At 33.8% G+C, this 13,767-nt stretch overlaps 1 protein-coding gene across 4 annotated transcripts in view; it reads left to right on the top strand.

Annotated features, from left to right (window-relative positions):
• RNGTT (RNA guanylyltransferase and 5'-phosphatase) overlaps positions 1-13,767 on the top strand; it is a 362,370-nt gene that overhangs the window by 189,854 nt on the left and 158,749 nt on the right. For all 4 annotated transcript variants that reach the window (XR_005368010.1, XM_038554709.1, XM_038554708.1 and 1 more), the window contains exon 12: positions 5,626-5,694. Coding sequence is in view for 3 of the 4 variants with exons in the window: in XM_038554709.1 (XP_038410637.1) it covers positions 5,626-5,694 (69 nt within the window). In the remaining variant the exon portion in view is untranslated. The remainder of the gene's footprint in view (positions 1-5,625; positions 5,695-13,767) is intronic.

The raw sequence follows: 13,767 nt of genomic DNA, 5'->3' as shown, positions 1-13,767 counted from the left end.
TTTTGGGTTTATAGTTTTTCTATTAGTACTTTAAAGCTGGTATTCTATTACCTTCTGGCTTATGTAATTCATGTCAAAGAGTCTGCTGTTGTTCTTATTTTTATACCTCTGCATGTAAGTTTTGTTCTTTCTTACTGGGGTTTGACTATACTTCTTTTTCTTAAATCCTTTTTGTTCTCTAGGCTTCTCTTGGGGTATGTACATGTGCAAATGTGTGTTTAATTTTGCAGTACTCTGAGGCATTATTCCTCCAAATTGTTTCTTGTTTCCTTATCACTTTCTTCTTTTAAAATCACACTCCAGTTGTACGGATGTTATATCTTTTTAATCTCTTGGCTCTTTAATTCTCAGTTTCTTCTCCCCCCCTTTTATTCTTTGTGTTTCAGTTGGAAGAACTGATACAGTTTTCTTCTTCAAGATTCTCCCTCAGTGATTCTTTCCTTTGTTGTGTTCAGTCTGCTATAATCCCATTGATTATTATTTCCATTGATTAGCATTCTTTTTATCTAATACCTTTTTTTATATTTTATATTTCTACTTGTCTCATTTTTATAGTTTTCATCTCTTTGTGCAGAAATTCCACATTTGTTCATACATGTTTTTCACCCTTTCCTTTAAAATATTAAGATTATTTTATATTATTTATTTATTTTTTTAAGATTTTATTTATTTATTCATGAGAGACACAGAGAGATAGAGAGGCAGAGACATAGGTAGAGGGAGAAGCGTGCAGGGAGCTTGACGTGGGACTTGATCCCAGGTCTCCAGGATCGTGCCCTGGGCTGAAGGCAGCACTAAACTGCTGAGCCACCCAGGCTGCCCTGTTAAGGTTATTTTAAAGTATTTTATAGTTTTAAAACATTAGCCATATCTGAGTCTTGTTCTTTTGACAGTCTTACCTGTTGAATGTAGATCATTTTTTTTTCTTGCTTTGTGTATATGTGATAATTTTTTTTATTGGGTGCTAGATTTTTTTTTTTTTCTGTTTGAACAGTAGAGACTGAGGTAAATGTATTTATGCTTAGTAAATGGGTATACTTCTTTTTCAGTTTGTTATAGATCTCATTTGAAGTGGGGAAATTAGTGGTTGAATCAGTCTGTTCTCTTTCGGAGATGGGTTTGTGTTGCTATATAATTATCTTTCATACTCCAGAGACTTCACATCCCCTCAGCCTATGACTGCTATTCATGGGCTTATTGAGAGTGTGGAGCAAAGAACAGTTTCTACCAAAAGAAACTGTTCATCTTTTGTATTGAATCAATACAAATCAATACAAAAGGTGAATTCTCCCAAAGGTGGATCAATTTATATGTCTCTCTCCTTTTGGGAGGGGGTTGGGATTCAGTTCATCCTGTTGCCTAGAGACCTTAGCTTTCTAAATAGCCTTATCAAAAATTATGATTTTATAGATTATCTGCTTTTTTATAATTATCATATTAGGGGATCCCTGGGTGGCGCAGCGGTTTGGCGCCTGCCTTTGGCCCAGGGCGCGATCCTGGAGACCCGGGATCGAATCCCACATCGGGCTCCCGGTGCATGGAGCCTGCTTCTCCCTCTGCCTGTGTCTCTGCCTCTCTCTCTCATTCTGTGACTATCATAAATAAATAAAAAAAAAAAAATTAAAAAAAAAAAGAATTATCATATTAGAAGCAACATTCTCTTGCCACTTTTTATAGTAAGTGAAAGTGGAACTTTCCCTTAAAACAGACTTTTAAAGATAACTTTAAAGGAGGGGCACATGGTGGCTTAATTGGTTAAATGTCTGCCTTTGGCTCAGGTCATGATCCCAGAGTTCTGGGATTGAACCCCACTGTGTGGGCTTTCTGGTCAGTGGGGAACTTGTTTCTCCCTCTCCTTCTACTACCCTTCTCCCACCATCGCTTATGCTCTCTTTCTTTCTCTCTCTGTCTCAAATAATTAAATAAAATCTTTTTTTTTTTTTTTAAAGATAACTTTAAAGGGGCTAAACACTTAGAAGATTATGAACATAGACATATAGAATGAATGAAGGGGAAAAGCCTTCCTAATGTTATTCAATTGGTACTTTTAACTTGGGATAAGATTTATTGTGAAAGTTGCATGTATAATTTGAAGTATATTGTTATTCAGGAGACAAGAGTGATAATAATGAAAATAGGTTAAATGTCTTAAATTTTGGCTATAATGATGAAGATAGTGATATATGAAGATGACGAGAAATTTGGATATATTGTCTTTCAAGAGTTGTGAAGGGGAAAGAGCAGTATTTTTAATTTAACATACTTTATATGATTTAATTTAAATACTTTATATGATTTCAAATATGAACACGTAACTCTATTAGTGATAAATTATACAATATTCATACAATATATAGATTTGATCTCTATTCCTAAAAAATATTTTCTTCCCCTTCAAGAATTTTACCTACCTTTGTATATACCTTTTTTTATATAGTAGTACATGGTACAATACATTTAAAGTCTATAAACATTGAGGTGCCTGGGTGACTCAGTTGAGTATCTTACTCTTGTTTTTGGCTCAGGTCATTATCTCAGGGTTGTGAGAGCAAGTCCCACTTCGGGCTCTGTGTTTAGTACAGTCTGCTTGTCTGTGCCTCTCACTCCTGCTCCCACATTTGCTTACATGCATTCTCTTTTCCAAATAAATAAATACGTACATATACATACATACATATATACAATCTAATGAAGAAAATAAAATATGTAAACCTTGAATGATGATTGGAGGACCTATATATATAGGATGTTGCAAAAATGTTTGGGACATTTATTTCAGAGTTAAAGCAGATTTTCTTTGCTTTTTTTCTCATTTTTAATTGAAATCTATTTTTTTTTTTTTTTTTTTTTTTAGCTGTCTGGCTTGAAGCTCATTACTGAATCTCTAATAGCCTCAGTTTCTTTTTCTGGCAAGTTAAATAATAATAACTCAGAAATACAAATCTTGTGAAGAATTATGTATTTTGAATGACATATTTTAAGAACCAAACACAACAACACTTTTTTATAGGTCCTATAGTATGTGATAGGTGCTAATGTAAATGTTAAAAAAGAAAGATTGTCTGGAGTAATCAACAAGGAGTAAAATAAGAGTAAAAACAAAAACTGTTTCTTGTTTTGTCTCAACAGGTTTTTAGTTCATAAAAAGTAAAATAAAAAATGAAGAAGTTATTTTCATTTCTGCAACAAGTAACATCATGTTATTTAGAGTCTTACCAACTCTATACTGTTACTTTATACATACTTTGTATAAAGGGAGGAGCCATTATATAAATTTGAGACTTCAGATCTAAGAATGGAAAAGCTATATTTACTTGCCATAGATGATGTACCTACAATTAAAGGAGAACAAATTCCTTTAACCTTTAAAAAGTTTTTTAGGGGCACCTGGCTGCCTCAGCTGGTAGGGCATGTGACTCTTGGTCTTGGGATCGTAATTTTGAAACCCAGGTTGGGTGCAGAGCCTACTTGAAAACAAACAAACAAACAAACTTTTTTTTTTTTTTAATGGTGATGTGGCATTGGTTTTCGTTGTATTATTTCTTAGTAGAATTTGTGCTATGAATTTAGCAGGTTACCTTTTCTTACATGATAGGATATAAGAAGTATTAAAGTTATACTTTTTCTATCTTGCTTGAGCCTTTACCCATCATTAGTTTGTGAATATTTGAAAAAGGTTGAAATAGAACATGAAGGTCTAATTAGATATGCTTCTCAGTATGAGAACAAGTTTCAAAAATTTTTCCTCTAGGATGAATATATCACATACATGATCCAAAGTCTTTAATTTAACATTGTCTTCCAAATTTCCAGCAAGAATGTAAGCTGATATTTTGACTCTTTGATGCTTAGGGTTTATTTTTCCTCTCTTAAAAGAAATTTATAAGAAATCAGTGTTTTTAATTCACATGGAATTTTTATTCTGGAAAATTGCCTTCTTAATTTGTTAGGTCATTTATACTGAGTGCATTGGAGACAAACATATGAATCTTGGAACTCTTGAAATTTTTGCCTGTTTGGCCAGACTCTGGATAATGTGACTAAGATTCCCAGTTTGCCAACTCCCTAAGAAGTCTTAATATTGTAATAAAAGGAAAAAGCAGAACCAAAAAGAGAACTTCAAGAGCATTGTAGTTTTTAAAAAAAAACTGTGTTAAAATATACCTAAAATTACCTTTTTAACCATTGTTAAGCATACAGTTCAGTGCCATTAAGGACATTCACATTGTTGTGCAACCATTACCATTATCCATCTCCAGATTTTTCTCATCATTCCATTTTTCTCATCATTTCCAGATTTCACTCATCATTTCTCATCATTCTCATCATCATTCATCATTCCAAATGAAACTCTGTACCTATTAAACACTAACTCCTTATTCTCCCCTGACTCCCCCTGCCCGGGCTCCCTAATTTTCTGTCCCTATGAATTTGACTAAGGAGCTTTATAGTTTTAAGGGAATTTAGATATTTAAATCAGAGTGGTCTTAAAGTCGTTGCAAACTAAGATTGCTCTTGTTTTTCTTTCTGAACTGCCCTCAGTTTAGACAAATTACAAATTTTGAAGAATGAAGTGGCAGAGAAGATGAAGCCACAGTTTGGGATGAGACTCACAGATTTGTTGCATGTGAAATAAACTTGAAATTTTGGTTATTGCTTTTGGAGTACAAATCTCCCTATAGATGAAGTGGTTTTAAGAGGTTGTAACTGTGATAAAAGAGATGTCTCCTGGGGCATATCCAAAATTTTGGATATGGAATATTTGAATCCTGGACCTATCTGGACTGTGCTGTAAATTGGTCAGACTCTGGCTCTCTGAAATACGGAAATCAATGTTTAGGGCTTCCGTTAGTGATAACACATATTCAGTTCTTCAGAATAATAGAAATCTGTGAAAGAAACATTTAAAACTCTTTGCTCAGAACTAATGAGAGAGCTTTGGGACTATGTCTTCTACTCTTTAGTAGATAATGATATTGAAAAAACTCATTTGTATTTTATACTGTGTATCCCTTGTAATGCATTTCTCTGCTTGAAAAAATACAAAAAAGACAACAAAACAAAAAGTAGGACAAAATTTTTTTAAAAAATCTGGTGGGTTTGGGGAAGACACAGATGATATGTTTTTGGACTGTGATCCCATGTCTGAGCTTGCTTGTGGTTACAGATTCTCAGGGGATATCTCCTCTGCCCCCAGCCTCCATCTACCCCTTGCAGGTTCTCTGCTATTTCCTTTTTTTGTGCATGTTTTATGTTTTATTCCCTGTACTAATTACTTCTCAGAATTTCTATTTTCACTTTGATTTTGGCCTCTGTCTTCCTTCCTTTTGTGCTGCCTCAGCAATGCATTTAAAAATGTTTTTAATATTTTATCCATCATTTTGGTTGTTTTAGTTACGACTTTTTCAAGATATCTAGCCTGCCATGGAGTGACAGTCTTTATTCATTAAAAAAAAAAATCTTGCAATATGTTAATCTAGATCCCTCTGTGTCATCTGTCTCCCCCATTTTGTATTTCAGTTCTTAAAGCTTATGTATTAAGAAATTTTTGTAAAGCTTGCAAAAAATTAAAATACTCTTTAAGTGATTATTGTATTTCTGAAAATGTGTGTATTTATTTTATAGTTACTTGAAGGAAATTTTGCCAAAGAAGTCAGCCATGAAATGGATGGACTTATTTTTCAGCCTGTTGGAGTAAGTTCGTGTGTGTGTGTGTGTGTGTGTGCACGCGGTGTGTGCATTTGTAGTATGTATATAAATATATGTCTACACATGCATGTATATGTATATATAAAGTACATTTTCTTGAGGTATATTTACTTAGGATTGATTACTGCTACAATCACTGCCTATCCTTAAATAATTTATTACAAGATATTTCACTTATATTCAATATATAATGATAAAATGAACAGTTATTTGCTTTTCACTAAGCTTATGAAATAAACATTGATCATTAATTTTCAAGGAAATTAGTCTTTTGATACAATTAGTTTTTTAAATAATTCTTGCAAAATGTTAATTTGTTTCCTTACTAGAAGTCTACTGATAACATTACTTAAATGCTTATTTCTTTCTGTACCCCAATTACCCTTAAATATTAATATTTCTAAAATTTGTTATGGATGAGTGAAATTCAAAGAATCTGTAATACTTGAAGAAAATATAATTCTTTGAATAATACATGTCAGATTTCTGAAACTCACTGAAGAACTTGCAGTAACTGAATGGTCATCATATATTGGGTGTAAGTTCCATTTTTGCTTGATAGTGTGGTTTCTTAGCTTTAGCACCAGTGACATTTTTTTGCCACATAATTCTTTGCTTTGGGGAGCTGTCCTGTGTATTTTAGGGGGTTTAGCAGTATCCTTAGTCTGTACTTACTAGGTGCCGGAGTTACTTCTTCCCTCAGTCCCATCTCTACAGGTATGACAACCAAAAATATACACGTTCACTGCCTGCTTTCCCGTGGAGAACAAAATTGCCCTCATTTAACACCTTGTGCTCCATAGGGCACTGTTTCTCAAAATGTGGCCTGTGGACAAGGAAATTAGCACCACCCAGAAAGTTGTTATAAAAGCAGCTCACCCTAGACACTACTGATTAGAAACTCTTGGAATGGAGTCCAGCAATTTGTGCTTTCACAAGCTCTCCACTGACTCTGATGCATGTTCAAGTATGAAAACCACTGCTCTGCAGGAAAGAGTTGTACTATACCTCATGCAGTTAATGTACTACACCTCAGCATGTGCTGCAGTATGCCTCATACACTGCATTTTTCCTTCAGTAACTCTAGCCTTAGAAATTAGGGTATGGGCTAACTAGGAAGTTGTATAGAGAGACATCAAACCGGGTACCTGGAGAAAGGGAAGGAAACTAATATTTTTGAAGATTGTGTATTAAATACTATATTATCTATATTTTACATATATAGTAGAACTTTAATATACAAGTTTAGATATAATGTGATATGTGATTGGCTTCTATCTTCCTTCCAGTCCCCTTTGCCAAACAGGTAGGGAAAGGCTATTCTGTGGTTGAGGGAAAGGTGATGGAGGAGAGTTAAAGGCTGGGGAAAATTGTAGAAAATGCTATCTTAAGAAGATGGAAGCTAGATCTTTGAATTCCAGTATTTTCTAGGCCTTATCTCCCTAGATTGAAATGAAGTTTAAAGATAGAAGTAATTGCAGTAAATTTTACTGTGTTCAACTCATAATTCACATCCATGTGTATATGAGGTTTCAGTATATGTAAGAGAAATGACTTGACATGTGAGCCTGTGGCATGTCTAGAAAAGTCAGCTGATGTATTAGTCTGTTCTCACTCAAATAACCAGACTTGTTAGTACAGTGATTTTGTAATTGATAGCTAGTAAGGCAAGTCTTTGTTCTTTGTCAGGATTTTCTTAAATATGTGTGGACATTCGGTTTAATATATAAATTTCAGAAGTCGCTTGTCAGGTTACCGAAAAATTCTTGTTAGTAGCTCATTTAGAATTGCTTTGAATTTAATTTGGAAAAAGTTGATGTTTTTACACTGTGAAATCTCAGTGAATAAGGTTTAGCTCATCTCAGTGAATAAGGTTTAGCTCTTTTCAGGTCTTTTTCTGTTCTCTAATTCAGTGTAAGTTTTTAATTGTTGTCGTTTAATTTCTAGATATTTATTATTTCCCATTTTTAGAGTAAATGGTGTCTTTATTTGGTACTTCTAACGTACTGCCACATTGTTGACTTATTTTGTTGATTCAAGAATCTTGTTGAGTGTTCTTAGTTCTAATTATTGTCTAATTTTACATATTGCCCGGAACCTCTAGTACTGGCTTAAACATTGACTTTATTGGGTGGAGGAGAGGGTTACATTCTTACCTTATTCTCAACTACAAAGGAAATGTGGCTAAATTTTCTCCATTAAGGATGTTTTTGGTATATTTCTCTTAGAGAATCTTTATCATGCTAAGAAATTTTTGTTTCTATTCAGATTTTTTTTTTCCAATCATAAATAGGTTTTCGGAGTTAACAAGTGTTTTCTTTGTATCTGTTGATTGAGATTGCCATGTCATTTTCCTTTTCATGACATGGTAAATTATAGTGATTTTCTCCTGTTGATCCATCCTTACATTCTGACATAAATGCTACCTAATTATGACATATATACTTTTTTTGACATAATTTTTAATATACCTTTGGATCTGAGTGTAATAGTTTTTTGAGGATTTATGCTATCGTATTTCTTATCGTTTTCTCCTTTTTTTTGTATATTCAAAATAAAGAAGGTAATATTATGGAAAAAATACTGTAAGTTCCAAGTAACACATAATAACATATGCATATGTTTTTAAAAGTCAAAATATCCAATATCATGGCTTCTACCGAAAAATAGAACAATCTCTTCTCATACTTTTCCCTACATTCAACATGCCACTCCTAGGAGGTAATTATTTTCTGTTGTTTTTGCTGTGTGTTTTTTCTCTTTTTCCTCTATTTCTACAGAATCTGTTTATGCTGCTCTTCCTTGGTTTTCTGTTTTATACATGATCTGCCTACTCTCTGCTGTTGAAGAACAGGATTGAGTTCTTTCACTCCTCCAACATCACCCCTTCTCCTTCTGTCATCCCATTATAATTATATCACATTTTTGGTCAAATGAATATTCAGTATTTGTATTTCTGTGGTAACATAAATATTGTTCACATCTGAGTCAAGTTGTATAATATTATATTTTCATAGAAAACTTTTTTCCTCTAAAGTTAGGAAATGCCTTATATTTTCATTTGTTATGATTATCACTACTTCTTCCCTTAAACTCTTTAAAGGAACTATTTAATTTTTTTTCAATACAGTCAGATTTATCAGGTGATATATCCAGTTTGAGTTTTACTTGAAGGCATTCCTTTTGGAGCCTTTCTTTTTAAACATTTTATGTATGTATGTATGTATGAGAGACACAGGGAGAGGGAGAAGCAGGCTCCATGCAGGGAGCCCGACATGGGACTCGATCCCAGGTCTCCAGGATCATGCCCTGGGCCAAGGGTGGTGCTAAACCGCTGAGCCACCCGGGCTGCCCAGAGCCTTTCATTCCAGTGTCCTGCTGCCTTGCTTTCTCTCCTTGAGACTTCTCTTCACTGTCTCCACCCATCCTGGGGATTCCCAGCTTGCAGAACAAAATTAAGTTTATATTTCCTTATTATTCAAATGGAATAGCTTGACCGCTTCTCTCCTGTGAAGAAATGAGTCACAGTGTAGTGTAGTACTGTAAGCATCCCTTTTTACTTCCTAGGGTTTTCCCCCTTACAGTTATGTCCTGAGATTTTTAAACTTATCCCATCTTAGCCACCTTGATTCTGGCTACCAGATTCTAGAAAGGGGGAATTCTGCTGAGTTCTTAGATTGACCCTATCCTTTTGTGCATTTGCTGCCATCATTTCTTTGTTGATGTTGTTGAGGATGGGTATTTCTAAGTTACTCCTGTTAACACCTGATGGTAGTCTTTTAGGGTATAGAGAAGATGGAAAAGTAGTTTCTAGATTTCTTCTAGGTCACCTTAGGCATGAGCACTTAATCTGTTTTAATTCTTTGGGCAGCACACACATATACCTGCACATCACATACTGTTCCTCTGTCATTACTGTTACACTGCCTTGGTCAAAGTGATTTCTAGCCTCATATACACCTTTGTCTAGAAGTAAATCTTTCCTGTAACAGCTTAGGCCGTGGTCACAGATCTGTACCTTCCCGTTCCCTGACATGGAGATTCTCAGATTCTTTGACGCCAACTGATCTCATTTGAGGCTACCAGACGAAGAGAGATGTAATATTGTGACTGAAAAAGAAACAACAGTTGGAGGCTTGATGAGATTGGGTTCCTGTTCATATTCCATCTTGTCCCTGCTCTCCATTTCTTAAGACTTATGGGGAGAGGTTTGCTTTTATGAAACCAAGAAAAATTTTGTTTTCCTCTTTTCTTGAAGAGTTGTTATTACTTGCTAAGAATCTTTATAATTAAGATAGATGACTTAAATGATTATTCTCAAAGCAAGAAAGAGCTCCAAGATAACCTTGCTGTTTCTTATACTAGGTAAAGAAGTAGCTACCACCTCACAAGGTAAATATTGATTATGTTTTTGTTTCATAAATACTGTGGGTTTCTCTGAGGTTATTAGTACTTTCCTTTCTTATTTATCTTTACTTGTCCAATGTCTAGGATAGTGTTTGTCCCAATATGTCTTAGAAAATGTTCATCAAAGAAATGAAAATATATCATTAGATTTTCCTCTTGCCTTTCAGATTTGACTGGTTTTATATTTTATCAATATAGGAAAAAAATGTTTTCTTCAGGTTTTTATCTAAACTGTAGTTAGCTGATAAACAGTGTACAATTAGTTAGAGTTTAGTGATTCATCACTTACATACAACAGCCAGTGCTCATCACAAGTGCCCTCCATAATCCCTATTACCTATTCACCCCAACTCCAGCCCACCTCCCTTCCAGTAACCCTCAGTTTGTTCTTTATAATTAAGTCTATTTTCTGGTTCCCTCCTCCCGTTTCTCTCTCTCTCTCTTTTTTTTTACCCCCTGTGTTCATCTGTTTTGTTTCTTAAATTCCACATGAGTGGGATCATATGGTATTTGTCTTACTCTGACTTATTTTGCCTAGCATAATACACTCTAGCTCCACCCAGGTCATTGCAAATGGCAAGATTTTTATTCCTTTTTATGGCTGAGCAATACACTATTATATATATATATATATATATATATATATATATATACACACACACACACACATATATATGCGCACACACACACATAGATAGATATACTATTATCCATTCATCAGTTGATGGACATTTGGCTGTTTCTGTAATTTGGCTATTGTTGATAATACTGCTATAAACTTTGGGCAGGGTGCATGCATCCCTTTGAATAAGTATTTTTGTATCCTTTGGGTAAACAACTAGTAGTGCAATTGCTGGGTTGTCGGGTGTCTCTATTTTTAACTTTTTGAGGAACCTCCATACTATTTTCCAGAGTGGCTGCACCAGTTTGCATTCCGACCAACAGTGTAAGAGATTTACCATTCTCTGCATACTTGCCAACACCTTTTGTTTCTTATGTTGTTAATTTTAGCTATTCTGACAGGTGTGAAGTGATAACTCATCGTAGTTTTGATTTGTATTTTCCTAGAAAGTAGTAACGTCGAGCAACATTTCATGTATCTGTTAGTCATCTGTATGTTTTTGGAAAAATGTCTAGTTATGTCTTCTGCCCATTTTTTAACTAGACTATTTTTTGAGTGTTAAGTTTGATAAATTCTTTTATTTAGTTTGATGAATTCTTTATAGATTTTGGATACTTGCTGTTTATCTGATAGGTCGTTTGCAAATATCTTCTTCCATTCCAAAGGTTGCCTTTTAGTTTTGTTGATTGTTTCCTTTGCTGTGCAGAAGCTTTTTATCTTGATGAAAACTCAGTAGTTTATTTTTGCTTTAGTTTCCCTTGCCTCAGGAGACATATCTAGTAAGAAGTTGCTATGGTCAATGTCAAGGAGTTTACTCTAGCATTTTGATAGTTTCTTCCTTAGCATTTTGTTAGTTTCCTGTCTCATATGTCTTTAATCTATTTTTTAAAAAATATTTTATTTATTTATTTGTTTATTTGAGAGAGAGAGAGAGAAGGCACGTAAGCAATGGGTGGGGGGGTTGGCATGGGGTCGTACAAAGCAGACTCTGCCCTGAGTGTGGAGCTAGACATAGCCTGATCTCACAACCCTAAGATCATGACCAGACCTGAAATCTGGAGTCGGATACCCGACCGACTAAGCCACCCAGGCACCCCTGTCTTTAATCTGTTTTGAATTTATTTTTGCATAAGGTGTAAGAAAGTGGTCCATTCCATTCTTTTGCATGTAGCTGTCCAGTTTTTCCAACACCATTTGTTGAAGTGACTGTCTTTTTTCTATTGGATATTCTTTTCCTGCTTTGTAAAAGATTAGTTGACCATGTAGTTATGGGTCCATTTCTGGGTTTTCTGTTCTGTTCCATTGATCTATGTGTCTGTTTTTTTGTGTGCCAGGGCTATATTGTCTTGATCCCTACAGCTTTGTAATATAACTTGAGGCTGGAATTGTGATGCCTCCAAGCTTTGCTTTTCTTTTTCAAGATTACTTTGGCTATTTGGAGTCTTTTTGGTTCCATACAAATTTTTGGATTGTTTGTTCTAATCTGTGAAAAATTCTGGTGGTATTTGGATGGACTTTGCATTAAATGTATAGATTGCTTTGGATAATATAGACATTTTAACAAAGTTCATTCTTCCAATCCATGTGCATGAAATGTTTTTCCATTTCTTTGTGTCATCTTAAGTTTCTTTCATAAGTATTTTATACTTTTCAAAGTACAGGTCTTCTACCTCTTTGGTTAAGTTTATTCCTAGATATCTTAAGGTTTTTGGTGCAGTTGTAAATCAATCACTGTGATATGTCAAGATTAATAAAACAAAGAATAAGAACCATATGATCCTCTTGATAGATGCAGAAAAAGCATTTGACAAAATATAACATCTATGTATGATATAAACCTTAAAAAAAGTAGGGATAGAGAGAGCATACTTCAACGTAATAAAGGCCATATATGAAAAACCCACAGCTGTATCATCCTCATTGGGGAAGAACTGAGAGCTTTTCCTCTAAAGTCAGGAACAAGACAAGGATGTCCACTCTCATCACTGTTATTTAATATAGTACTAAAGTCCTAGCTTCAGCAATCAGACAAAAGAAAGAAATATAGGCAAACATTTTTAAAATTTATAGCTATTTTATTTTTCTTGTACATGCATATGTATAATTAATTTATGCTCTCTTTTTAAAGAAATTTTTCAGTGACCTTCTTTAAATTCTCACTTATTTCCTTGCAGAATCCCCAATGCAAACAACTATTCTTCATGAAACAATAATACAAGCTTTGCTACTTGCATATTCTTCTCAGAGACTTCCCAGTGGGTTAGAATTGGTCTCCGTTTAAGACAAGGCACTTTATATCTCTTTGGTTATCCAGTTCTTCATCTGTCAAATGTACAGGTTATAATAGTTTAAGCTCTGAAATTCTATAATGATCATATGATGATTAACATATGTGAGTATAAATTAACACTAAAGAATTTATTCTTCCTGCCAATATCAGGGAAAATATATTGGGTAAAGAATTCTTAATAAGAGAGAGAATAAATTCTAATATTACTCTCATAAAAACAATATATCTCTTAAAAGGAGATTTATATTATTGCAATAAATAAAATAGAGTTGTTATAAAGTTTATCACTATCACCATTATATGACTGTATTTCTGATAATTTTTTTCTCCTACCATCATTTCAATAGAATTTTCACTCTTTTTTTTTTTTTTTAAAGAATTTTCACTTTTGCATTCTAAATTTATTAAGGTTACTATAGTATATGGAATGCCTTTGAAAGTCATATTTTGTTCATCAGTGGATGTTGTCAATTTCTTATTAATTTAACCTTTCAGATCCTTAGGTTAGTGCATATCTACAAAGACTCATTTTGTTAGAAGAAGCATTTCACAGCCACTTATTTTGGCAAAAGTTTAATTGATGACAGCACTATACGGTACTAGTTATTAATCTTTGGCTAATTAATTCTTTTCATTTTCCATAACATTTTAATGATTTTTGATGTGTTTCATTTTTAATCGTAATTTCTCATGGAGGTTTTCTATCTAGTTTTTTATTTTTTTTTTAATGTATTTTTTA

Source organism: Canis lupus, chromosome 12 (assembly GCF_011100685.1).
Source record: "Canis lupus familiaris isolate Mischka breed German Shepherd chromosome 12, alternate assembly UU_Cfam_GSD_1.0, whole genome shotgun sequence".
Taxonomy (NCBI): domain Eukaryota; kingdom Metazoa; phylum Chordata; class Mammalia; order Carnivora; family Canidae; genus Canis; species Canis lupus.
The sequence above is the reverse complement of the archived record's forward strand: the minus strand, read 5'-3'. Positions and strand labels throughout refer to the sequence as shown.